Below are 27,081 nucleotides of genomic sequence, written 5' to 3'. Positions count from 1 at the left end.
TGCAATGTTCAATCACCTCCACACCCCTGTAAGGACTGATTAATCTTTAAATAAAGTTATCAACCATACCAATATTAAAACATAACAATCAGCACTGGCTAATAGGGAGCCAGGAGGGTAAGTACTCCTCCATGCTTCACACTTCATGTCTCCAATGGCCTCTTTTAATGTGGGTTTGTTGCAAGCTAGCAGCTATCTAGCCCATTCTAGTCTCTGTTCAGCTCCTTCAAACAACCCCCAGTTGGTATGAGCTGTCATAGCATTAAAATTCAATGTTTGCTGACAGAATAAAGGTTCAGAAGTTCATTATCTATTCCTTCATAAGCCAACTTACCAGATCACCACTGAATCACAGAATTGTTACGGTGTAGAACGAGGCCATTCGGCCCATCGTATTTGCACCGGCTCTCTGAGCATTTTAACGTGGTGCCAATCTCCGGCCTTTTCCCTGTAACCCTGCACATTGTTTCTATTTAAATAATCATCCAATGCCCTCTTGAATGCGTTAATTGAACCTGCCTCCACCACATTTCCAGGCAGTGCATTCCAAACCCTAACCACTTGCTGTGTGAAAACATTTTTTCTCACCTCACATTTGCTTCTTTTGCAAAACACTTTAGAACTGTACCCTCTGGTTCTCGATCCATTTATGAATGAGAACAGTTTCTCAAATCTACTCTATCCAGACCCCTCATGATTTTGAAAACTTCTATCAAGTCTCCTCTTAGCCTTCTCCTGTCCAAGGAAAACAGTCCCAACTTCTCCAATCTTTCCTCACAACTGAAGTGTCTCATCCCTAGAACCATTCTCGTAAACCTCTTCTGCACTCTTTCCAATGTGTTCACATCCTTTCTATAGTGTAGCGTCCGAAGCTGTACACAATATTCCAGCTGAGATATAACCAGTGTCTTATATAAGTTCATCACAACCTCCTTGCTCTTGTACTCTATGGCCCTATTAATGAAGCCTAGAATATTGTATGCTTTAAAAACAGCGCTCTCTACCTGTCCTGCCACCTTTAATGACTTATGTACATGGTCTCTCTGCTCCTGCACGCCCTTTAGAATAGTATCCTTTGTTTTATACTGTCTCTGTCTCATGTTCTTTCTACCAAAGTGTGTCACCTCACGCTTTTCCGCGTTGAACTTCATCTGCCATCTATCTACCCACTCCACCAATGTGTCAATGTCCTTTTGAAGTTCTACACTGTCCCCCTCACAGTTTACAATTTTCCCAAGTTTTGTGTGTCATCCGCAAACTCTGAAGTTGTCCCCTGCACACCAAGATCTAGGTCATTTATATATATATATATATATATATATATCAGGAAAAGCAAAGGTCCCAGTACTGACCCTGGGGAACTCCACTACAAACCTTCTTCCAGCCCGAAAAATACCCATTAACCATTACTCTCTGTTTCCTATCCCTCAGCCAATTTTGTACCCATGTTGCTACTGTCCATTTTATTCCATGACCTATAACTTTCCTCACAAGTCTGTTGTGTGGCACTGTATCGAACGCCTTTTGGAAGTCCATGTAAACCACATCAACAGCCTTGCCCTTACCAACCATCTCTGTTACCTCTTCAAAAAACTCCAGCAAGTTAGTTAGGCACGATTTTCCTTTAACAAATCCATGCTGACTCTTCCGAATCAAACCACATTTTTCCATGTGACTATTAATTCTATCCCACATAATTGTTTCTAGAGGTTTCCCTACCACCGAAGTTAAACTGACTGGTCTGTAATTGCAGGGCAGATCTTTACAACCTTTTCTGAACAAGGGCACAATGTTTGCAATTCTCCAGTCCTCCGGCACCTCTCCCGAATACAGGGAACATTGAAAGATTATTGCCAGTGCCTCTGTAATTTCCACTCTCAATTCCTTCAATATTCTTGGATGCATCTCATCCAATCCCGGTGCCTTATCAACTTAAAGTACCAACAGCTTATCCGATACCTCCGCTTTATCAATTTTAAACAGTTCTAGCGATAGAGTTTCCTCCTCTGTCACTGTGGCCTCGGTAGCATCTGCTTCCTTGGTACAGACAGATGCAAAGTATTCATTTAACACCTCAGCCATGCCTGTTGCCTCCATGTGCAAATCCCCCTTTTGGTCCCTAATCAGTCCTACTCCTCCTTTTACCACCTTTTTACTATTGATGTGCTCAGACAATACTTTGGGATTTCTTTTTATGTTAGCTGCCAGTCTTTTTTCATAATCCCTCTTTGCTTCTCTTATTTGATTTTTCACATCCCTTCTGAACCTTCTGTATTCAGCTTGGTTCTCAATTGTATTTCCTGATACCTGTCGTAAGCACACTTTTCCTTCTTCAACTTAATTTCTATCTCAAATAAAAGCAAAAAACTGCAGATGCTGGAAATCCAAAACAAAAACAAAAACAAAAATACCTGGAAAAACTCAGCAGGTCTGACAGCATCTGCGGAGAGGAACACAGTTAACGTTTCGAGTCCGTATGACTCTTCAACAGAACTAAGGAAAAATAGAAAAGAGGTGAAGTATAAGCTGGTTTAAGGGGGGGGGGGGGGGGGGGGGAACAAGTAGAGCTGGATAGAGGGCCAGTGATAGGTGGAGATTGCCAAAAGATGTCATAGACAAAAGGCCAAAGAGGTGTTGAAGGTGGTGATATTATCTAAGGAATGTGCTAATAGGTGACATTAAGGGTAGAAAGCAGGATGAGCAAGGTACAGATAGCCCTAGTGGGGGTGGGGTGAGGGGAAGGGATCGAAGTAGGCTAAAAGGTAGAGATAAAACAATGGATGGAAATACATTTAAAAATAATGGAAATAGGTGGGAAAAGAAAAATCTATATAAATTATTGGAAAAAAGGGGATCGGAAAGGGGGTGGGGATGGAGGAGAGAGTTCATGATCTAAAATTGTTGAACTCAACATTCAGTCCGGAAGGCTGTAAAGTGCCTAGTCGGAAGATGAGGTGCTGTTCCTCCAGTTTGCGTTGAGCTTCACTGGAACAATGCAGCAGGCCAAGGATGGACATGTGGGCAGGTTGGAGTGTTGAAATGGCAAGCGACAGGGAGGTCTGGGTCACGCTTTCATCTTCAGTCTGTCCGCAAGCATGACCCAGACCTCTCTGTCACTTGCCATTTCAACACTCCAACCTGCTCTCATGCCCACATGTCCGTCCTTGGCCTCCTGCAATGTTCCAGTGAACCTCAACGCAAACTGGAGGAACAGCACCTCATCTTCCGACTAGACACTTTACAGCCTTCCGGACTGAATGTTGAGTTCAACAATTTTAGATCATGAATTCTCTCCTCCATCCCCACCCCCTTTCCGATCCCCTTTTTTTCCAATAATTTATATAGATTTTTCTTTTCCCACCTATTTCCATTATTTTTAAATGTATTTCCATCCATCACTATCACTATCCCAGTCTGTATACGGGTAAAGTCCCCCATTATAACTAGTCTATGATGTTTACACCTCTCTGTAATTTCCTTGCAGATTTCTTCCTCTATATCCTTCCCACTAGCTGGTGGTCTATATATTACACCGAGCAATGTAATTGCACCCTTCTTATTCCTTAGCTCTAGCCAAATCGATTCTGTCCTTGAAACCTCTGACACATACTCTTTCTCCAGTACTGCAATACTCTCCTTAACCAAAAACGTCACCCCCCTCCTCCTTTTTACCCTTTCCTACCTTTTCTGAACACCTTATGACCAGGAATATTTAACACCCCGATTTGCCCTTCCTTAAGCCAGGTCTCCATTATCACCACAACATCATAATCCTACAGGGCAATCTGTGCCTGTCACTCCCCAATTTTATGAAATATACTCCATGCATTCACACACATGCTGTGTAACCCTGATTTAGGCTTCATTACTTGCTCCCTTACTCCGGCTCTATCTATTTAACTTACGATTCTCTGTTTTAGTGCTATCTGCCTCTCCCAGCATTCCGTGCACCCTGGTATTACTTTCTAATACCCTCTGCTGGTTCCCATGCTCCTGCTGAGTTAGTTTAAACCCTCCCCAACAGCACTAGCAAAATGATCCACAAGGAACTCAGTCCCGGCTCTGTTCAGATGCAACCTGTCTGGCTTGTACAGGTGCCATCTCCCCCAGAGCCAGTCCCAGTGTCCCAGGAATCTAAAGCCCTCCCTCCTGCACCTTCTTTCCAACCATGCCTTCAGCTGGAACAAAAACAGAAAAAACTGGAAAAACTCAGCAGGTCCAACAGCATCTATGGGGAGGAAGACAGAGTTAACGTTTCGAGTCCGTGTTACTCTTCTTCAGAGTCATACGGACTCTGAACGTTAACTCAGTCTTCCTCTCCACAGATGCTGTTGGACCTGCTGAGATTTTCCAGCTTTTCCTGTTTTTGTTTCAGATTTCCAGCATCCGCAGTATTTTGCTTTTATCACGCATTCATCTGTCTTATCTTCCTATTTCTGTATTCACTTGCACGTGCACTGGGATTAATCCAAAGATTACTACTTTCGAGGTCCTGCTTGCTAATTTTCTACCGAGCTCCCTAAATTCCGAATGCCCCTTCCTACCTATGTCGTTAGTACCAATGTGGACCACAACCTCTGGTTGTTTGCCCTCCCCCACAAGAATGTCCTGCAGCCGTTCTGTGACACCCTGACCCTAGCACCAGGGAGACAACAAACCATCTTGGAGTTACACTGACAGCCGCAGAAACGCCTGTCTGATCCCCTAACTAAAGAATCCCCTGTCAGTGCTGCCCTTCTGCTCTTCTTCCTCCCCTCCTTTACAGCTGGCCCACCCGTGGTGCCATGGGCTTGGCTCTTGCTGCACTCCTCCTCGATGGTGATCCATCGTCCTCATCGATATCCTGAATGGAAAACCGGTTAGTGAGCGGGACCTCTGGGGACTCCTGCATCATTTGCCTGTTTCTCTTGGACTGCCTGGTGGTCACCCATTCCCTATCTCCCTTCTTGCCCCTAACTTGCGGTGTGACCACCTCTCTGAACATGCTATCCACGTAGTTCTCTGCCTCACGGATACATTTTAGTGACTCCAGCCGCTGCTCAAGCTCTGAAAAGCGGAGCTCAAGCTTGTGCAGCTGGTGACACTTCCTGCACATGGGCTCTTCTGGGTCATGAGGAGTGTCCACATGCCAAAGGACAGGCATTCCGCTTGGCTGAGCTATCTTGCCATGCCTTAACCTTAAACTTCTAAATCACTTTTTTACTTAAACTTTAGTTAATTTTACTTACTTTAACCTTACTCTTGTACTGTAAACTGGCAATTAGTAGAAACTAGAAATTCTTCACCCTTACTCATAATTCAGCTCCCTCTCCTGTGCCTATAAATTCTTACTTTCCCTGTGCTTGTTTAGATATTTGCATTTTTGTACTTGCACTGTTTGCAATCTCCCGACTATCTCTCCACTCTCACCGTTTTATCTCCCGAACCCTCGCCGTTTCATCTCCCGAACCCTCGCCGTTTCATCTCCCGAACCCTCGCCGTTTCATCTCCCGAACCCTCGCCGTTTCATCTCCCGAACCCTCGCCGTTTCATCTCCCGAACCCTCGCCGTTTCATCTCCCGAACCCTCGCCGTTTCATCTCCCGAACCCTCGCCGTTTCATCTCCCGAACCCTCGCCGTTTCATCTCCCGAACCCTCGCCGTTTCATCTCCCGAACCCTCGCCGTTTCATCTCCCGAACCCTCGCCGTTTCATCTCCCGAACCCTCGCCGTTTCATCTCCCGAACCCTCGCCGTTTCATCTCCCGAACCCTCGCCGTTTCATCTCCCGAACCCTCGCCGTTTCATCTCCCGAACCCTCGCCGTTTCATCTCCCGAACCCTCGCCGTTTCATCTCCCGAACCCTCGCCGTTTCATCTCCCGAACCCTCGCCGTTTCATCTCCCGAACCCTCGCCGTTTCATCTCCCGAACCCTCGCCGTTTCATCTCCCGAACCCTCGCCGTTTCATCTCCCGAACCCTCGCCGTTTCATCTCCCGAACCCTCGCCGTTTCATCTCCCGAACCCTCGCCGTTTCATCTCCCGAACCCTCGCCGTTTCATCTCCCGAACCCTCGCCGTTTCATCTCCCGAACCCTCGCCGTTTCATCTCCCGAACCCTCGCCGTTTCATCTCCCGAACCCTCGCCGTTTCATCTCCCGAACCCTCGCCGTTTCATCTCCCGAACCCTCGCCGTTTCATCTCCCGAACCCTCGCCGTTTCATCTCCCGAACCCTCGCCGTTTCATCTCCCGAACCCTCGCCGTTTCATCTCCCGAACCCTCGCCGTTTCATCTCCCGAACCCTCGCCGTTTCATCTCCCGAACCCTCGCCGTTTCATCTCCCGAACCCTCGCCGTTTCATCTCCCGAACCCTCGCCGTTTCATCTCCCGAACCCTCGCCGTTTCATCTCCCGAACCCTCGCCGTTTCATCTCCCGAACCCTCGCCGTTTCATCTCCCGAACCCTCGCCGTTTCATCTCCCGAACCCTCGCCGTTTCATCTCCCGAACCCTCGCCGTTTCATCTCCCGAACCCTCGCCGTTTCATCTCCCGAACCCTCGCCGTTTCATCTCCCGAACCCTCGCCGTTTCATCTCCCGAACCCTCGCCGTTTCATCTCCCGAACCCTCGCCGTTTCATCTCCCGAACCCTCGCCGTTTCATCTCCCGAACCCTCGCCGTTTCATCTCCCGAACCCTCGCCGTTTCATCTCCCGAACCCTCGCCGTTTCATCTCCCGAACCCTCGCCGTTTCATCTCCCGAACCCTCGCCGTTTCATCTCCCGAACCCTCGCCGTTTCATCTCCCGAACCCTCGCCGTTTTATCTCCCGAACCCTCGCCGTTTCATCTCCCGAACCCTCGCCGTTTCATCTCCCGAACCCTCGCCGTTTCATCTCCCGAACCCTCGCCGTTTTATCTCCCAAACTCTCGCCGTTTTATCTCCCAAACTCTCTCCAGAGCACAGGAAAATATGAGTCAGCTTTTCAAGTGCACAGTCAGGCTGCTGCTGAGTCTCGATCTCCCTGATGTTACCTTTGTTCTTTATCCTCTCTCCAACTCTAAGGTTAGTTATCACTCTACAAATCCTTAGACGGTCAGGGAAATACTCCGTCTTGTCCAAGGGATGGGCAACTCAAGAGTGTTGAATTTCAGCGATGTGAAAAAGAGACCCAAGACCCCTGCACTGTCTGGAAAAAGTAGCTTGTCATCAGAAAGGGAAGTGGTGTGAGTGGCAAGGCTGGTTGCTCACAAGTTAGCATTTGTGGCCAAAGCAATTTCCTATAGGAAACCGAATGAATGTGATCAGTTGGACAACAACACTATCAAAACCCTGGAAGTCTGTAGCTCCCCACAAATGATAACTTCATAAACACCATGACCTTCGGTACATCCAAAATTTTGTAATTAAGTCCTCCTCACCCATCATTCCTGTCCATTGTGATTTACATTAGCTCCAAGTCCCTTACTGCCTTCAATTTCAAATCCTGAACATCACATTTAAACCCCTCATGTCCTGTCCCAATCCATCTGTGTACCCTGTTACAAACCTGCAAATTATTTTCCGACTTTCTATCTGTCTAACTTAATCTCTTAGGCATTTCTCCACCCCCTTGATTCACCCACCACTGATGGTTGTGCCTTCAGTTAGCCCCATACTCTGGAATTCCCTTCCTTCACTCTCTACCTCCCTCTTCTCCTTCAACACCCTCCTTTTCACCCAACCCTTTGCCCAAGCTTTTGAGTGTCCTTTCTAATATCACCATTTTTGGCTCAGCATTTTGTTTTTTAAATTATGCCTCTCTGCAGCAGCTTGGGAACTTTTCCCATGTTAAAGGCAGTATACAAATGCTAAAGTATGAATTTATCAGTTTAGAAGTATATGTATGAGGCAGCTAAATTAAATAAGACTTACCAATAACATGTGTATCCTGAATCACTGAAAAGCAAATGGAAAAATAACATTAGCATATTATGCAATGTTTAGCATTACAGTATTGCTATGTTCATTCATTTAGATGCAGGCTGCACAGTGTTCAAGAGAACTGACAACAGTGATTGGATCAGAGCAATTTCTCCCTTGCACTCAGTGACTGGCCAGTTCGTCTTACTTCAGTTGCTGAATTACATAGAATTTACAGTACAGAAGCAGGTCATTCAATCCCAACTTGTCTATGCCAGTGCTTATGCACCACAAAGCCCTCCTCTCACCTTACTTCATCTCACCCTCTCAACATATGCTTCCCTTCCTTTCTCCCTCAAGTGCTATCTAATTTCCCATTAACTGTATCTGTGCTATTCGATTCAACTATTCCACATGGCACCAATGCCGCAATCTCATTACTTTCAGAATAAAGACCCTTCTCTGGATTTATTTGTGACTATCTCATTTTTATCGCTCCAGTTTTAGACTAACCCACAAATGGAAACATCTATACATCTATTGAAACCCCTCATAAATTAGTAAACCTCTATCAGCTCACCTCTCAGTGCTCTCTTATCTAGAGAATAGAGCCCCTGCCTGTACAGCCTTAGTTGACATTCACTCCGTACTATCAGGACTGTCAGGACCCGAGTGTGTTTGCAGTCGTACACCTTGTCGGTGGTAACCATGTCTGGGAACTTTGAATGGAATAAGGTTGATGGTGAATGTGTCTCAAGGGTTGAAACGACTGGATGAGAAATGAGAGATCCTGATCCTACGAAACAGAGGGCAAGTTGAAAAGGCTAAGAGGTTGCCCATGGTGTCACATTTATGCGGGAAAATTTATCGAGGCACATCTTTGCTGTATCTGCTAGTTAAAGTGAAATTTGCCTTTTTGTATGAAATATTCTTTGCCTGTTAATTAATGTTTGAATTAAGTTGGTTTTACGTGGTTTGTTACAGTAAAATCTTTAAAATGTGAAATCCTGTCCGTCGGTTTTCTTTCCATTGATTTTGTGGGATTTCTTTCTTTTAAAAGTTATCGGTGACTACAGGGATCGTTAACAGCACAGGCTTTCAAAAAGCAGGATTTGCTTGACCAACCTTGCTGGGAGTCAGAGTGGAGCAGACCTGCGGGAGACAGTCGGGAGCTGAGGAGCTCACTGCTTCACTGTTTCAGCCGCTGTGAAGCTGCAGTCCGGGAAAAAGGAGAAAAAAAGCAACTGATGTCAAGGGAAGCTAGTAAGTTGATGGGCCGGGAAATGCTCGGTTTAAGGGACAGCATGTGAGAAGCCTGCTTAGGACAGGCGAATTAGGATGGATCTATAAATAAAAAGAACTTTAAAATAAGAAACCAAAATTTGAAAGCTTTAAAATTAAAGTGAAACAATAAAGATTTTAAAAAAGAAATAAAAATAAAGTAATTTAAACAAACATATAAAACACATACCTTGTAGTTAAGAAGCATATAAAATTTAGTTGTCGGTGGTACTGGCATTCAATAAACACAGTAAATTGTAGCATACATAGGAAGAAAGTAATTAAAGTAAATTAGCTAAATAATATAAGTTAGAATGGCGGGACAGGTGTTATGTTGCAGCTGTGGGATGTGGGAGCTTTTGGACGCCAAGGTGATTCATGACAAACGCGTCTGCAGGAAGTATAAGCAGCTTGAGGAATTCTGGATCAGGATTATTGATCCGGAAGCCGAAATGCAGACATTGCGCAACATAAGGGAGGGGGAGAAATACCGGGATACTTTGTTCCAGAAGATAGTCACACCTCTTAGAATAGGGTCATTTGTTTTGGTCAGCAGCGAGGGACAGGAGGATGTGACTGTCAGTGAGGCAGGTAATGGGACCAAGCAGACAGTAGTGAGGAAGCCTCAGACTTTGCAATTGTCAAACAGGTTTGAGGTGCTCACAACTTGTGTGGATGAAAGCGAAGTCTGCAGAGAGGATGAGCTGACTTGCCATGGCACTGTGGTACAGGAAGCCATTCAAGCAGGGGCAGCAAAAAGGAATGTAGTGGTAGTAGGGGATAGTATAGTGAGGGGGATTTACACTGTTCTCTGCAGCAAAGAGCGAGAGTCCAGATGGCTATGTTGCCTGCCTGGGCTCGGGACATTTGCTCAGGGCTGGAGGGGAACCTGCAGTGGGAGGGGGAGGATCCAGTTGTCATGGTCCATGTAGGTACCAATGACATAGGTAGAACTAGGAAAGAGGTTCTGCAAAGTCAGTATGAGGAGCTAGGTACCAAATTAAGAAGCAGAACCGTAAAAGTAATAACCTCTGGATTATTACCTGAGCCACGTGCAAATTGGCATAGGGCAAAATAAGATTAGAGAGACGGATGCGTGGCTCAAAGAATGGTGTGGGAGAAGTGGATTCCGGTTTGTGGGGCACTGGCATCAGTACTGGGGAAAGTGGGGGCTGTACCGTTGGGACGGTTTACACCTGAACCATGCTGGGATGATTGTCTTCGCAAATCACATAGCTAGAGAAGTAGAGAGGGCTTTAAACTAAACAAGAGGGTTGAGGGATCAAGCTTGGGTAGAGGTAGCAATTCAAGGTGTAGTCAAGACAGGAGAGCAAAATAGTAATATGAGAAATGAGGGTCAGAGAATACAGGTCAGAGAGGACAGAGAGAAAAAAACTAAGAATACATCAACAGTCAAGACTAGATGTTACAAAGGTAACAAAAAGACAAAACTGAAGGCTCTCTATCTGATTGTGGATAGCATTCATAACAAAGTAAATGAATTGATGGCCCACATTGAAGTAAATAAATATGATCTGATAGCAATTAAGGAGACGTGGCTGCAGGACGACAAAAATTGGGTCCTTAATATTGAGGGTTACATGACATTCAAGAAGAATATGAAGCTGGGCAAAGGTGGAGGAGTAGCACTGTTAATCAAAGAGATGAGCTTGGTTCAGGAGATCAGGATGTATAATCAGTTTGGGTGGAGATAAGAAATAGTAGAGGGAAAAAGTCATTAGTGGGAGTGGTCTACAGGCCCCCTAACAGTAGCCACAACGTAGGACAAAGTATTCAAGAGAAAATATTGTGTGCTTGTGATAAGGGGATGGCAATAATCATGGGTGATTTTAATCAACACATAAACTGGAAAAATCAGATTCACAGTAGTAGCCTGGATGAGGAGTTCTTAGAATGCATTCAAGATAGTTTCCTAGAGCATTTTCTGGAACCAACCAGAGAGCAGGTTATATTAGACTTGGTATTCTGTAACATGACAGGATTAATTAATGATCTCAGAGTAAAGGCGCCACTAGGTAGCAGTGATCACAATATGACTGAATTTTACATCCACTTTGAAAGGGAGAAGAGTGGGTCTAAGACTAGTATCTTAAACTTAAATAAGGGCAACTATGTGGGGATGAAAGCTGAGTTAGCTGAAGTGAACTGGGAGACTAGGCTAGCGGATAGATCAATAGAGAAGCAACGGCAGACATTTAAGGGGATATTTCAGAGTATTCAGAATAAGTACATTCCTACTATAAAGAAAAGGTCTAAGGGGTGGATCCACCATCCATGGTTAACTAAACAAGGAAAGCATCAAACTTAAGGAAAAAGCATACAACTCTGCAAAGATGAGTGGCAGATGATTGGACAGAATATAAAGAATTGCAGAGAATGGCTGGCTAAAAGGTTAATCAGGAGAAAGAAATTAGAGTATGAGAGGAAGCTAGCTAGAAATGTAAAAATGGATAGCAAGAGTTTCTACAGGTATTTAAAAAGGAAAAGAGTAAGTAAAGCTAGTCCTCTAGAGAATGACAGTGGGGAGTTAATAGTAGATAATAAAGAAATGAACAAATATTTTGCTTCTATGTTCACTACAGAGGATACAAAAAACATTCCAGTAATAGCTGCAAATAAGGTGGTGAATGGGGGAGAGCAACTTGATGAAATTGAAATCGCTAGAGAAATTATACTGAGCAAACTGATGGAGATGCAGGCTGGCAAGTCTCCAGGTCCCAATGGACTACATCCTAGGGTCTTAAAAGAGGTGGCTGATGAGGTAGTCGATGCACTGGTGTTAATTTTCCAAAACTCATTAGATTCTGGAAAGGTTCCTTCAGATTGGAAAGTAGCAAATATAACCGCTCTATTCAAGAAGGGAGGGAGGCAGAAAACAGGAAACTTAACGTCTGACATGGGGAAGTTGTTAGAACTGATCATTAAGGAGGTTATAGCTGGGCACTTAGAAGGGCTCAAGGCAATCAGGAAGAGTCAGCATAGTTTTATGAAAGGAAAATCATGTTTAACCAATTTATTGGAGTTTTTTGAAGGAGTAAAATGTACAGTGGATGAAGGGGAGCCTGTAGACTTACTGTACTTGGATTTTCAGAAGGCATTTGATAAGGTGCCACATCAAAGATTATTACAGAAAATAAAAGCGCATGATGTAGGGGGTAATAGAAGATTAGCTGGCAGGCAGAAAGCAGAGAGTATGCATAAATGAGTTTTTGTCTGAATGGCAGGATGTGACAAGTGGAGTCCCACAGGAGTCTGTACTGGGGTCTCAACTTTTTCCAATTTACATCAATGACTTAGATGAGGGGAGAGAAGACATGGTAGCTAAATTTGCAGATGACACAAAGGGAGGTAGGAAAGTATGCTGTGAAGAGATCATGAGGTTGCAAATGGGTATATATAGGTTGAGTGAGTGGGCAAAGATCTGGCAAATGGAGTTTAATGTGGGAAAATGTGAAGTTGTTCACTTTGGCAGGAAGAACAAAAAGGCAGAGTAAAACTTAAATGGGGAATGGCTGAATAATTCTGAGGTGCAGAGGGATCTAGGTGTTCCAGTACATGAGTCACAAAAAGTTAGTATGTAGGTACAGCAAGAAATTTAGGCGGCTAATGGAATGCTATCTTTTATTACAAGAAGGATTGAACATAAAAGTAAGGATGTTATGCTTCAGTTTTACAGGCCATTGGTGAGACTGCACCTCGAGTACTGTGTGCAGTTTTGGTCTCCTTATTTAAGGAAGGGTGTATATGCATTAGAGGTAGTTCAAAGGAGGTTTAGTAGATTGATACCTGGAATGAGTGGGTTGTCATATGAGGAAACGTTGGACAGACTAGGCTTATTTCCACTGGAGTTTAGAAGAGTGAGGGGTGATTTGATTGAAGTATACAAAATCCTGAACAGCATTGACAAGGTAGACATCAAAAGGATGTTTCCTCTTGTGGGTGAGTCCAGAACGAGGAGGCATTGTTTTAAAATTAGGGGTCGCCCTTTTAGGACAGAGATGAGGAGAATATTTTTCTCTCAGAGGGTTGTGCGACTTTGGAACACTCTGCCCCAGAAGGTGGTGGAGGCAGGGTCATCGAGTATTTTTAAGGCAGAGGTACAAAGATTCTCGTTAGGCAAGGGGATCAAAGGTTATCAGGGTTAGATGGGAATGTGGAAATCGAAACACAAGATAATCAGCCATGATCTTATTGAATGGCTGAACATGCTCGAGGGGCCAAATGATCAACTCTTTTTCATACTTCTTATGTTATGTTCTTATGTAAAGAAATAATAAAAGGGAATAAATGAAGGAAATGCATTGGAAGTGGGTTGTACTGATTTTAAAAGATGCCACGTAAAAGATTTTTGCCAAAGGTAATTGTGCACCGAATTAAGCCCAATGTGTTCACATGGAGAAAGATGGTTGTTAGGGCAGAACAAAGGTTAGGGCTAAAAAAATGAATCATGTTTCACAGGACTGTTTTTCCTTAATGTAAGCATAGAATTAACTGGTGAGGTTGAACAGAAAAGTGAAAAATGGAATTCAACCTGGAACAGTGTAAGGTATTGCATTTGGGGACCACAAATAAAGTAAGGTAATACACAACGAACAGTATGATACTGAAAAGTGTAGATGAACAGAGGGATCTTAGAAAATGTGGGCCAGATCTTTGTTATGGAGGCAGGTGGCTGGAGTCGTAAAATTTCCCAACTCAGCAGATCCGACTTGATTTAAAGGGCTCCGCTAGATCCAATTTTCATTCTGGGGAGGTGGGGGGGGCGGAATGGAGTGAGGCCTTCCGACCCCGGGAACAGATCCAAGGTGGCCATGGGGCGGGTGAGTGCCGAGAGAGGCTGGCTAAATGGTCTGCCTCAGTTCTATGGGACTTCTGTTGTCTTAGATGCTATTAGGCTCTCTAGCTCTCACCCTTTATTGCCCATGCCACCCCCATGCCACCTTCATGCCAACTCATGATCCCACCCAGTCCTCATGACTCCTCATCCCCTTCATGCCACCTCCATAGTGCTCACCCTGGTATCCACCATGGGCAGATCTCAGGAGCATGAGGAAATGAAAAAATAAACTTCTAACAATCTAACAAAGCTCTCACACCTACACACTTGATAAGCTTTTCATCCTCAAATGGTTAATCTCTTATAAAATTAAACTTCTATTCAAACCCCACATCAAAGGCAGCTAATCCTTTAATAACATCTTTAAACTACAAACTGTGAACTTAGACCTCCCCGCTGAGACGATTTTAGCTTTTGAAACTCAGCCAAACGTTCATAATGGCATAATAATAGCCACTGGGGAAACATCAACAAAGAACTCTATTGAAACTGCATAACCTGATGGCAATTTTTTTTCTAACCTACACCAGATGACCTGTCAAACAAAGCAGTCCAGCAGAAGGTTTTCTTTAAATTCTCACTGACAGATATTGGGATAGACAGATTTTTGATCTTGAAGGGAATTATGGGATATGGAGAGCAGGCAGGAAAATGGAGTTGAAGCACAAGATCAGCCATGATAGTATTGAATGGTGGAGCAGGCTCAACAGGCCATATGGTCTACTCTTGATTCTATTTCTTGTGTTATTCTGCCTCTGATCATGACTAAACAGCGGCAGATTTAAAAAAACTTCAGATCATTACATTTAAATAGACCTTACCCACCCTTCAAGTGTGTTTCCATCTACTCCATCAATTTGTGACTCCTACACTGGAGCTCAAGGCACTCCAACAACCAAAATAAGGCCTGTTTGAACTTAGCACTAAGTTCAAATGGCCCAGCTGAGTTTGGGTTTCTGTCTTGTGCGAATCACACCCTGCCCCCTTCCCTGTGTTGGCAAAAATTGGATCGTCTGAAATGGGGGCAGGACTTCCATATCTGCGTCCCACCTGCCATTTTTAATGGTCCAGCCCTGTGTCTACAGATCCCAAAGGTAGCAAGACAAGCAGTTAAGGTGGTCAAAAAGGCATGTGGGATGCTTTCCTTTATTGACCGAGGTCTAGGGTATAAGAGCAGGGAAGTTAGGCTACCACAGCATAATACACTAGTTAGACCGCAGCTGGAGTACTGCATGCAATTCTGGTCACTGAATTACAGGAAGGGTGCAATTATACTAGAGATGGTACAGGAAAGATTTACAAGGATGTTGCCTGGAATGTAGAATTTTTGCTGAGGAAAGGCTGGATTTATTTTATTTGGAACATTGCATATAAAATAATGAGTGGCCTAGATAGAGTGGATAGGAAGGCCCTATTTCTGTTAGCAGAGAGTTCAATAACCAGGGACCATAGATTCAAGGTTATTGATGGAAAGAGCAGAAGGGAGTTGAGGGGCATTTTTTTCACCATGATTGCGCTGGCAGTCAGCTCACTGCCCGAAAGGATTGTAGAGGCAGAAATGGTCATCGCATTTGTCAGGAATTTATAATGATATTATTGGAATTTATTGGAAAATAGTGGTTTCTGTGTCTATGTGTATGTATGTGAGAGACTTAATTGGATTAAAGGTGGTGGTCTGGAGGCTTTGATGTAACAAAAGATAATCTAAGTTTGAAATGTTAAGCAGGTAAACACGGGGGAAGTTTAGAATGTAAGGTGTAAAAGGACATTTGCATTTTTAAATAAACCAGGCTAGATTGTTTTCAAAGGAGGGGTGTAATGTGTCACCTAGCCAGGTGAAGTTCAGAAACAGTGTGTTTATTTTTCCCAAAGATTATCGGTAAAATTGGTACTATGATAATTTTTTATGATCAGGGAGGTAAAGTCCAAGGACATAGTAAAACAATGGGAATTTGCAAGGAAAGAAGGCTGTGTGTAAAGGCAGGCATTTTAAGATCTAACAAGTGTGAAATACCTTCAGCATCTAAGCCTCAAGATAACTGTCTACAAAGAACTGAAGTTAAGAAAACTCACTTTGAATTGGATTGTTCAGGGTATCATGTTTCTTTGCCTGGGTCTTTTAAAATCTGTGTGTTTTACTGTTGCGGAGGTGTAACTGGGAATCAGATTAATTAGGGGATTTAGGAGTTATTATAGTAGTAATTTGTAGATATATGTATGTGCTTAAAATCATTTCTCTTATTAATAAATGTTTAGTCTAGTTTTGTAAAACCTATAAGGCTCGGAGGTTTTATTACTATTGAATTCAAAGCCCGCATCTTGAAACATACAAATTGTAAAAATAGTTATCTCAAGTTTCCCTCTGGGATTTGAACAGCTCAGCATTTACCATTGGCTGTGTCATAACACATTTAAAAAATATTTGGAAAATGTAATTGAGATGCCAAAAGCTTGACCAAAAGCTAGAAGGTAGGCTTAGACTGGAGAGATTTTTTTTCCCCATCGGCAAGACACAAAATGGGTCAAACGGTCTCCTTCTGTGCCTTAAATCTTTCTATGTTTCTAGTAAGCAATATGGGCAGGTGTTCTAATTGGCAGGATGTGACTAGTGTTGTCCTACTGTGTTGGGACTGCATTTATTAATGACTCAGATGACAGAAAAGCAAGCTACATATCCAAATTTGCTGATGACAAAGGTAGACAGCATTGTAAGCAGTATAACTGGAGCATAAAATTACAAAGAGATGTTGATAGGTTAGGAGCCAGTTAGCTAGATGGCTAGCATATGGTTTAGCATAATGCCAACAGTATGGGTTTGATCCTGTTCCAGCTGAGGCAGACCTGGAACCTGCCTCCTTGTCCTGCCCGAGAATGGATGGCAATAGCAAACCATCTCAAACAAAAACTGCCAAGAAAATGGCCTAGGATGAAGCAGACAATGAACCAAGGACCTGCCTTTGGGCAGAGTACTTACATTGATAGGTTAAATGAAGGGGAAAAACTGTTTGAAATGGTTTCAATGTAGGCAAATGAGAGATCATTCAGTTTGGACCTAAAAAGAATAGAACAGGGTACTTTCTATGTGGTGAAAAGTTAGAAACAGTGGAGATCCAAAGAGACTTGGTGTCTAGGTATATAGATCATTAAAGTGTCATGAACAGATACAGAAAATAATCAAAAGAGGCTAACAGAATGCTGGCCTTTAAATCTACAGGCCAAGAATGCAAGCGAGTAGCAGACATGCTTCAGTAATACAAAGCCCTAATTTGACTATACCTGAGAGCACCATTAACAGTTCTGGGTACACTATAGAAAGGTTATACTGGCCTTTGAGTGAGTGCAGTGTAGATTCGCAAGAATGATAACTGGATTCTGGTGTTAAATCATGAGGAGAGATTACACAAAATAGTGTTGTATTCCCTGGAATTCAAAAGTTGATTTGATCGAGGCTTTCAAGGTATGAAGGTGAACAGGAAGGTTAGACAAAACTATTTCTGCTGGCTTAGGAGTCAAGGATGAAGGAGCCCAGTTTAAAAACTAGAGCCAGGCATTTCAGGAGTGAGATTAGGAAACACTTCTACACATAAAGAGCAGTAAAGTTTGGAACTCACTTCTGGAAAGGGCAGTTGATGCTAGATCAAATATTAATTTTAAATCTGAGATTGCTAGATTTTTGTTAAGCAAAGGTATTAAGGGATATGGGGCAAATGTGGGTATATGTGGTTGGGGGTCACAAATCAGTCATGATTCCAGTGAATGGAATATGCTTGCAAGGCTAAATTGACCTTTGCTGTACCTATGTTCCAATGTAGCACAAAGGTCAACAGCTCACTTTTTTAAAAAAGTAATTCTATGCTAGCTTGCTGTTAGGGCTTGACAGCATGGGCCATATCATTCCGAACAACCACTTTCATTGCATCTTTCTGACTTAACTGAGTGGAGAATCACTGGTTATACAGTAGAGACCAAACGATGTATTATCCCTTTCATGAAGTGCATTGCCTGCTGAGCAACTCAGAACTCACTCATCAGAAGCTCAAATTAATGACTCTTTGGCCTGAAGCTATGCTTGAACCACATAACCAATATTAGAATGGTAAAAGCAACTGAGATGGAGAGTAAAGAAGTCACATGAAAGCCATGAAAGTATTATTACTTTAAATGCAAAAACTTCAAGGTATATAGGTTGGAAATATATTAGCTAACCACTCGCCATCGGTTTCAGTTCATTATCGAAGAGGACAGTTTCTTGCGTGCATAGATACATCTATTTTACGTTCTGACTTGGCCGTGGAGCCCAATTGCAGAACTGCATGGTTTTCCACAGTGTGGGCAAGGATGAATTGTTTGATTTTGTTGGCACTGCCCAGTCTTTCTAACTTGCCTTATGTCCTTGGCTGTCTGCATTCTTTGCTGTCCTATGGAAACAAAAACACCATTGAGTGCGCTCCCCGGGTTGTTCTTTCTTGTGCATTTTTCTCCCAGTCTGTGGTAGATGTGCCACATTTCCCAAGGTTTGCCTCAAGGAGTCCTTGAACATTAATCTTGGCCTACCATGTAGGTGGTGCCCACATTTAAGTTGTGAATACATGGCTGCCTTAGGCATTTCATCGTCGGTCATGTGTACTACATGTCCACTTCATCTGAGCTGGGCTCTGATGATAAGTGCTTCAATTCCAGACATTTCTGCTCTTTGAAGTACCTCAGTGTTGGGCGCTTTGTCCTCCCATTTGATGCCCATGATGTTCCGAATGCATTTCACATGGAATCTGTCCACCTGCTTAACACGTCTGGTGTAGATAGTCCATGTCTTACAGGCATATAGGAGGGCAGGTATTACCATGGCTTTGAACAGAACAAGTTTTGTTGCATGTTTGACACCACGTTTTCTCCATAGCCTCTTGCATAAACAGGCAAATGCTGAGCTTGCTCTGGCAACCCTATTTGCCACTGCAGACATTTCTGGAGGTTGTGCTTCCGATACAGCTGTAGTTATCTACAGCCTTTAGAATTGTGTCATTGATAGTTATAGTAGGTGGGGTATATCAGAATTTGGTGGTCGCTGATGGAATATCCCTGTCTTCCTTAAGCTGATGGTTAGCCCATAGTCATCAGTCGCTTTTGAAAAACACTCCATGATCTGCTGAAGGCCATTCTTACAGTGTGACATGAGGGCACAGTCATCGGCAAACAGCAATTCTCGTATCATCTTCTGTGATACCTTAATTGAGGATTTCAGTCATCTCAGGTTGAAGAGATTGCTATCTGTTTGAATTGGATGTATATTCCATCAACATTTCCATCAAATGCTCCAGAAAACATGGCAGCAAGGAATGTACTGAAGAGCACAAGAGCCCAAGACACACCCCTGCTTCACATCACTTGTTACATCGAAGGGGTCAGTGTATTCACCACGGTCAGTGACCCTGACCGTCATTTCATTGTGAAACTGCTCTATCAGATTTACAGCTCTACCAAGTTTGTCTAAGATTTTCGATAAGGCCTCTCTATTTACAATGTCAAAGACCTTTGTCAGGTCAACAAAGACACAATAGAGCCCCCATCAGTTGTTCGCGGAATTTCTTGTGTATATTCTGAAAGGTGCAGACCGTGCTGCAAGTGCCTCTGCCTTTCTTGAACCCGCTTGGACTTTCTGGCACTGCGCGTTCTGCTATGTGGCTTACCAGTCTGTTAGGTAGAACTTGTGCTAGAATCTTACCAGCTACCACAAGCAACACACAGATTGTCATTTTCCTTTGTACAAGTGAACAATCATGGCATCCCTGAACTCCTGAGGAATGGTTTGGTGATCCCATTCACATTCTGTGATATAATTCTGTAAGTTTGATGGCTAGCTGGGAATCCCCCAGATTTGTAAATTTCTCCTGGGATCACATCTGAGCTTGGAGCTTCCCTGGAGGGTAAGGATCTGATGCCTTTGTCAACCTCCACAACAGAGGGTTTGCTGTCCAGGTTTTCATATTTGGAGTATGCATATTACGAAAATCTAGGTTATACTACTCTACTGGAGGATGAAATGCACAAGAGGCTGTAAATTTCACAGAACATTTAGCAGGAATTGGTATTTTTACAATAAAACCAAATGACTTGACAGAAAGTGCCGGAAAAGCTCAGCAGGTCCAGCAGCATCCATGGAGAATGTCACGACTCATTGCGGCTAGTGCATTGCAATATCAAGCCCCACTGTTCCCCAAGCTGCCACAAATGTGAGAAGTTTGATCACCCATCTAATTGTTTAATTTAGGTTAACAAAACAGCACCAAGTTTGTCTTTAACCAGTGGCAAAAGAAAGAAATATGAACTGTTAACTTCTGACTCTATAACCTAAACTCCACCCCTTCTTAAATCCCTATATATACACACATACAAGACACATAAGGCACACAAAAAACATGGATTTTAAAGGTGGGATAGAACAGTTCAATGGCACCAATTCCGGAGTACATGATTTGATGGGTTGATTTTGATTAATGTCTTCCAAATTATTTTCATTCCTTGTTGATGACATAAGGTGGACTTGCAGCACTTTCAGTTTTTAGTTCACTGGTTGAACACTTGCCTTTCTATGTCTCTATCAGCGATTTTCCCCATTGCCTCTTGACAGGGAGTTTTCAGAGAGAGAGCAGGTTATAGAGATTAGAGGAGAAAAAGCCAGCTAGCTATTATTGTGGATTTACTGGAACCTTACACACACAGGAGAGAGGGGTTTTACGTCTTTTTCCTTTCAGGCTAGGAGCTATTCTGTTGCACTGCTCTCACACAAACCCTGGTCACCTGGTCAGGAGCCAATTAAAGCATTTTTGCCAGCAGTTCACCATTAGACCAGACTCCTCCTCGGCACCACCCTGTCCTTCATGATACACTCTGTTCCAGGATAGCAACATTGTATACATCCCTCACACTGTTCCAGTAGACATGTCTTTTAACTTGCAGCCATTGTAATTTTGATCCACAGTCCAACAGAAATAAAAAGATATGTTCTTTACAAGAGAGAAACAGAATTAACATTTTGAGTCCAATCTGACTCGTGTATGGAACTCCGGAACAGTTCCAATGAAGAGTCACACTGGACTTGAAACATTAACTCTGTTTCTCTCTCTACTAACGCTGCCAGATCTGCTGAGTTTTTCTCGCGCTGTTTTTATTATTGGTATTTTTTGTATTGCTCTAATTAATGCTTCAAATTATTTCAACATTTTTCCTGGGTGCAATGTAACCACGTCTCCAACGGTAGGTGAGCCAGTGTAATTCTCTATGAGGTGAATTCACAGTATTGAATCGACCATTTGGGGAAAGCTTCCAATGGGAGAGAAATATTTATCCTGTCAGAGGATCAAAACGTTAGGCCACTTCTCGTGCACCACCTATATAGAATTACAAGAGCAGCAAGTCAGTACCTTCCTCAATAACAAAATCCTTTGACACAGGCACTATTTCTTCCAACGAAACATCCTCTGCGATGATCGCCATTCTTCTATGAGTGTACATAAAAATCCTAAAAAGGAAAAATTCATGCTTAAAGTCTGAAACAATTTATTCGACAAAACCAAAACAGTAAAGTGGCATATGTTTTTAAAATTTCATCACCAGGATGTGGGCATCACTAACACGATCAGCGTTTAGTGTCCAGCCCGAGTTGCCAAAATTTGTCTTGAACTGCTTTCAGTGGTTCGATACAATGGGTGGCTTGCTAGCCATTTCCCAGGGCAGCTAAGAGGCAACAGTGTTGGTGTGGGACTGGATCACAAATAGGCCAGAGCAGGCAAGGACAATATCACGTTTTTATGACAATTTGAAAGCTTTTTGGTCATTTTTATTAAGTCTAGTTTTTTCATGTTTCGATTTCTTTTGTGAATTAATTTCAAATTCTCAAATGCCTATGATGCAATTTGAACTCACATTCCCTGGATAACTTGTCCAAATTTCTGGAGTACACATCCTTGCAACAAAGTGACAGTTTAGTGATGGAAATAGTTTGTGAGTGAAACCTATAGTCAAAAGGTCTTGTAATCTTGGAAAAAATCCTTTAGGTACAATGGAAACAATCAGACATATATTCAACACATTAAAATAACTTCCCCTATTAGAAGTCTTAGTATTTTTCAAATCTATTTAAAATCTGTTTCTTTAGTAAAAGCTTACTTTTTAATGTGAATCTTTTCACTAGTACCTTGGATTTAGTAAAGCCATTCATGCGTGAATAAAGCTTGCAATGATCACCTTTACAACCAAGCTCATGTTGCATTCTAGTAGGCAGCTTTCTAGCACAGGGCTTGGCTGAATTTGATTTCTCTTTCTAAGTATCAGCATGAAACAACCTGACAGATGAAATTTGCATCAATTGCAACTGCTGGAGCAAGAAACTCACTCAGTAAAAACTATGGCCCAGAATTTGCGGGATTTTTGATGGCAAACCGTCAGACTTTGCATCATCACCCCTCTGAATCTGACCTCAACCACAGGATTTAGCCAAAGATGAATGTGGAAATCCCAAAGTTGCAATCTCTCATAAGCTTCTCTGCCACAGGCTGCACTGTGGAACCCTAATATGGCCCAGCCAGTAATCCGTGAAATCAGAAGACAACAACCCCTTTCCCGCTCTCATGTTGCTGTGAACAACCCCATAAAAAGTTTGTTCAATGGGTGCAAAAACAAGGTTTGCAAACTGAAATCAGAGTAATAACTGCTGTTCAATAATTGATCTGGTCCTGAAAAATAGGAGGACTGGTGTTAAATGTCTCAATTAAGATGAATTGCTATATTTTTAAATAATTACAAAAGTAAGATTTTTCATGAGATTTCAGCTTCCATCTTCACCTCACGTCTATGTCCCAATCTTTGTTTTGCTCTGTGTAAAGATTTTTAAAAAGTTGCTTGCTTATTAGTGCTTTATATTTCCTGGTTGGCTGTGAACGTTGCTTGGACAAATTGATGATATTACTGCAGTTTGACACTGGAAATAACTCTCTTGATGAGCAATTAATTGTAAAGTTCTCACTACAGAGATCACAAGATCTCTCAGTACAGCTTTCTTTGAGGTCAGCAGCAAACACCCTTGCCTTGCCGCTGACTATAAAGTCCAGGTCACTGTCTTTAAGGCTAAAGAAAAGTATTATTAAAACAAAAATCCTTGACTCGAAGGGCATAATTCATCCTGGGTTACAGACTGTGATTGTAAATCACCCCACCCAGTAATGGAATCAATGATATCCCAGCAACTGACAGCTACCTTACAATTTGTTACACTTCAACCTTGACATTCAATGGCATTACCATCGCTGTATCCCCCACTATCAACATCCTGAACATTGACCAGAAACTGAACTGGACTAACCATATGAATGCTGTGGCTACAAGAGCAGGTCAGAGGCTAGGAATCCGGGAGCGAGTAACTCGCCTCCTGACTCCCCAAAGCCTGTCCACCATTTGCAAGGCACAAGTCAGGAGTGTGATGGAATACTCTCCGCTTGCCTGGACATGTGCAGCTCCAACAACACTCAAGAAGCTTGACACCATCCAGAACAAAGCAGCTTGATTGGCAACCCATCCACAAACATTCATTCCCTCCACCACCAATGCACAGTAGCAGCAGTGTGTACCATCTACAAGATGCACTGCAGGAATTCACCAAAGTTCCTTAGACAGCACCTTCCAAACCCACGACCACTACCATCTAGAAGGACAAGGGCAACAGATACATGGGAACACCACCACCTGGAAGTTCCCATCCAAGCCACTCATCATCCTGATTTGGAAATATATCGTCATTCCTTTACTGTCGCTGGTGCAAAATCCTGGAATTCCTTCCCTAACAGCATTGTGGGTGTACCTACACCATATGGACTGCAACGGTTCAAGAAGGCAGCTCACCACCACCTTCTCAAGGGCAAGTAGGGATGGGCAACAAATGCTGGCTCAGCCAGCGATGCCCATTTCGGATGAATGAATTAAAAAAAGTTAGGTGGATAGGTTGGCTTGGCTGGGGTTGTTTTCCTCAGGGAAGATTGAGGGGATATTTGTTAGAAGTGTTCAAAACCATGAGGGGTCTGCTCAGAGTAGACAGGGAGAAACTGTTCCCATTGGCTGAAGGACCGAGAACCACAGGACACCAATTTAAAGTGACTGGCAAAAGAACCAGAGGCAACATGAGGGAAAACTTTTCTTATGCAGCAAGTGGTTAGAATCTGGTTTGCACTGCCCGAGAGTGGGGTGGAGGCAGATTCAACTGTGGCTTCCAAAAGGGAAATGGATACTTATCTGAAGGGACAAGACTTGCAGGGCTACAGGGAAAGGACGGGTAGTGGGACTAGATGTATTTCCCCTGCAGAGTGCCAGCAAAGACACAATGGGTCAAATGACCTCCTTCTGAGCTGTAGTCGTTCTATGATTCTATCCGCAGGATATTAAAGTTAGACTCTTTCCCAAGATAGAAAAATTACTCAGAATTATTCCTGGAACTCAGTGGTCTAATTTAATCTCAGTTGCAATCTTAAAACTGAATTATTGCCTTATGCTGTGATGCTAGGTTGTTGATCATTTGCCATTTATTATTAATGATGAAGAATTACACTGTAGGGTCAATAACAGATAGGTTCTCTATGTAGATGAAATTTAAAAACAAGAACGACAATAACACTTTAAAGTTTAGAAAAATAAGGAACTCACGCATATTCACTGTTGCATTCCACAAGTCCAATAATACGGCTTTCATTCGATTCTCCATCCAGTATAATGCCTTGTACCGCATACAAAACATGTTAAGGAACTTTGGAAATAGGAGCAGTAGACCAATCGGCCCATCGAGCCTGCTCCGCCATTCAGTTATTTCATGGCTGACCTACCTCAACACCATTTTTCCACACTATCCCTATATCCCTTGATGTCTTTACTATCTAAAAAACTATCAATTGTTATCTTGAACATATTCAATGACTGAGCCTCCACAGCCCTCTGGGGTACACAATTCCAAAGATTTACCATCCTCTGAGTGAAGAAATTCCTCCTCATCTCAATCATGAGCAGCCTACCTCTTATTCTGAGACTGTATTGCCTGGTTCTAGACTGCCCAGGCAGGGGAAACCTCCTTCCTGCATCTACCTTGTCAAGCCCTATAAGAATTTTGTATGTTTTAATGAGATCACCTCTCATTCTTCTAAACTCTAGAGGATGCAGGCCCAGTCTCCTCAATCTCTCCTAATAGAACAATCCTGCCATCCCAGGAATCTGGTGAACCTTCGCTGCACTCCCTCTATGACAAAGAAGAAACAGAACTACTGCAAGAACAAGGAGTGGTACAGTTGCAAATTTTACAAAGTCCTGACATATTCTCGATCTTCCCATTGGGGCTGCAAACTTTCTTGATGTTGATGGTGGGTGGAGGAAAGAGGGCGAGAAAGAATATGTCCATACAACTTAGAGGTGGGGGGGAGGGGGGGAGAGAATGAGGGGAGAAGAGGGGGGAAGGGGGGGAAATGAGGGGGGAATAAGGAGGGAAGGGGGGAATGAGGGGGGAATAAGGAGGGAAGGGGGGAATGAGGGGGGAAATGAAGGGGGAGGGGGAATGAGGGGGGAAATGAAGGGGGAGGGGGAATGAGGGGGGAAATGAAGGGGGGGGGAATGAGGGGGAGGGGGAAATGAGGGGGGGGAATGAGGAGGGGTAGGGGAAGGGGAAGGGGGAGGGGGTAGTAGGGGGGGAGGTGGGCAGGGGAGAGGGGGAGGAACCAGGAGGCATGCGAAATCCCGCCCTATGCAGCACCCCCTGCGGGATTTGAAGAGAACAAATCCAACCGAGCAGCCTCCCCGCCTCCAGCTCCAAGGATACTGCGCGGCACTGTTCACCCAGCTCCAGCGTCTCCTGCAGCACAACCGACTGGTCCATGTTAGCCCCTGGCCCGGGTTACCGGGGCTCCCTGGCGCTGGAGGCCGGGGCGGCACTGCAATCCACCCGGGGGCGGTGCTCTCTCCCCGGCCGGCCGGCTGACCGGCTCCTTCACTCCCGTTGCTCTTTTCTCCCGTGTTCCACTCTCCGATTTGTTTGATCCCCTTCCTGTCCCTTGGAATCCTTTTTACCGTTAGTTTTTGCTGCAGTTCTCTCTCTCACTTTCTGCTCACTTTACTTTGCAATGACTCATCTTGCTCCCGGTGTGGGTTTCTTTTTTCGCAATTCTCTTTCCTTTTTGTTGCAATCCCTATATATATATATATCTCCTTCCTGAATCCAGTCGCTCTTGTTTTTCTTCTAAAGAGAAATGCTGGGTGATTAATCCTTGTATCCGCCCCCCACCAAATTCGGCTGCCACGTTTGATTCCAGATGCCGAACTCTGCAACTCTTCTTCCTGGCTGGAAATGGGACAAATTCCCACCCCCAGCAAACCTTGGCAATGAAGGGTACTAGAACTGCTCTTGTAACCCTGAAAATGGAACTCCAGTATTATTGATTTTTTTTTTTAAATGGGATTTGACAATTTTGATCTGGCTTTTCCTTCTGAGAATAGTATATCTCATGTTATTGCTTCTGGTGACATTCGGACCTACAGTATTAGATTCTTCCCCCTCCCAAAGGGTAAATGAGTGGTTTCCGTGCCAGTTGTCTGATTGGAGAAAATGCATCGCACTGTGCCTCATTCAGACAGGCAGATCAGGTCTGGTCGAGTTAGCCAGTCTCAATTGGGGATAGGAGGCAGTAACCTGAGTGCACTAAGATAAAAATAAAACACTGCGGATGCTGGAGATCTGAAATGAAAACAAAGTGCTGGAGAAACTCAGCAGGCCTGGCAGCATCTGTGGAGAGAGAAACGGAATTAACATTTCATGTCCAAACTTCTTCGGAACTCATGACTCTTGAATATGATTCTTCAATTCTGAAGAAGAGTCATATTGGACTTGAAATTTATCACTATCCTCTTCACAGTTCACAATAGTTCCAAGTTTTGTGTCATCTGCATATTTTGAAATTGTGCCCGGTACACCCAAGTCTAAGCCATTGATATATATCAGGAAAAGCAGAGGCCCTAACTGAGCCTTGGAAAACCCCACTATATACCTTCC

The 27,081-nt window shown here is 43.5% G+C and overlaps 1 protein-coding gene across 3 annotated transcripts in view; it reads right to left on the bottom strand.

Moving 5' to 3' along the window:
- inpp5b (inositol polyphosphate-5-phosphatase B) overlaps positions 1 to 26,364 on the bottom strand; it is a 159,892-nt gene extending 133,528 nt beyond the window's left edge. The window contains exons 1-4 of one of the 3 annotated variants that reach the window (XM_078566944.1): positions 25,855 to 26,364; positions 24,699 to 24,768; positions 21,431 to 21,528; positions 7,886 to 7,909 (exon numbers count right to left, since the gene is read on the bottom strand). In XM_078566944.1, the coding sequence (XP_078423070.1) occupies positions 7,886 to 7,909; positions 21,431 to 21,521 (115 nt within the window). In that variant the 5' untranslated portion in view covers positions 21,522 to 21,528; positions 24,699 to 24,768; positions 25,855 to 26,364. Of the gene's footprint in view, positions 1 to 7,885; positions 7,910 to 21,430; positions 21,529 to 24,698; positions 24,780 to 25,854 lie in introns of those variants that run through there. The other 2 variants (XM_078566949.1, XM_078566945.1) reach the window with 2 other exon arrangements.
- Positions 26,365 to 27,081: the final 717 nt, after the last annotated feature.

Source organism: Cetorhinus maximus, chromosome 21 (assembly GCF_964194155.1).
Source record: "Cetorhinus maximus chromosome 21, sCetMax3.hap1.1, whole genome shotgun sequence".
Taxonomy (NCBI): Eukaryota; Metazoa; Chordata; class Chondrichthyes; order Lamniformes; family Cetorhinidae; genus Cetorhinus; species Cetorhinus maximus.
Note: the sequence above shows the minus strand (reverse complement) of the source record. Positions and strands in the feature narration are given on the sequence as shown.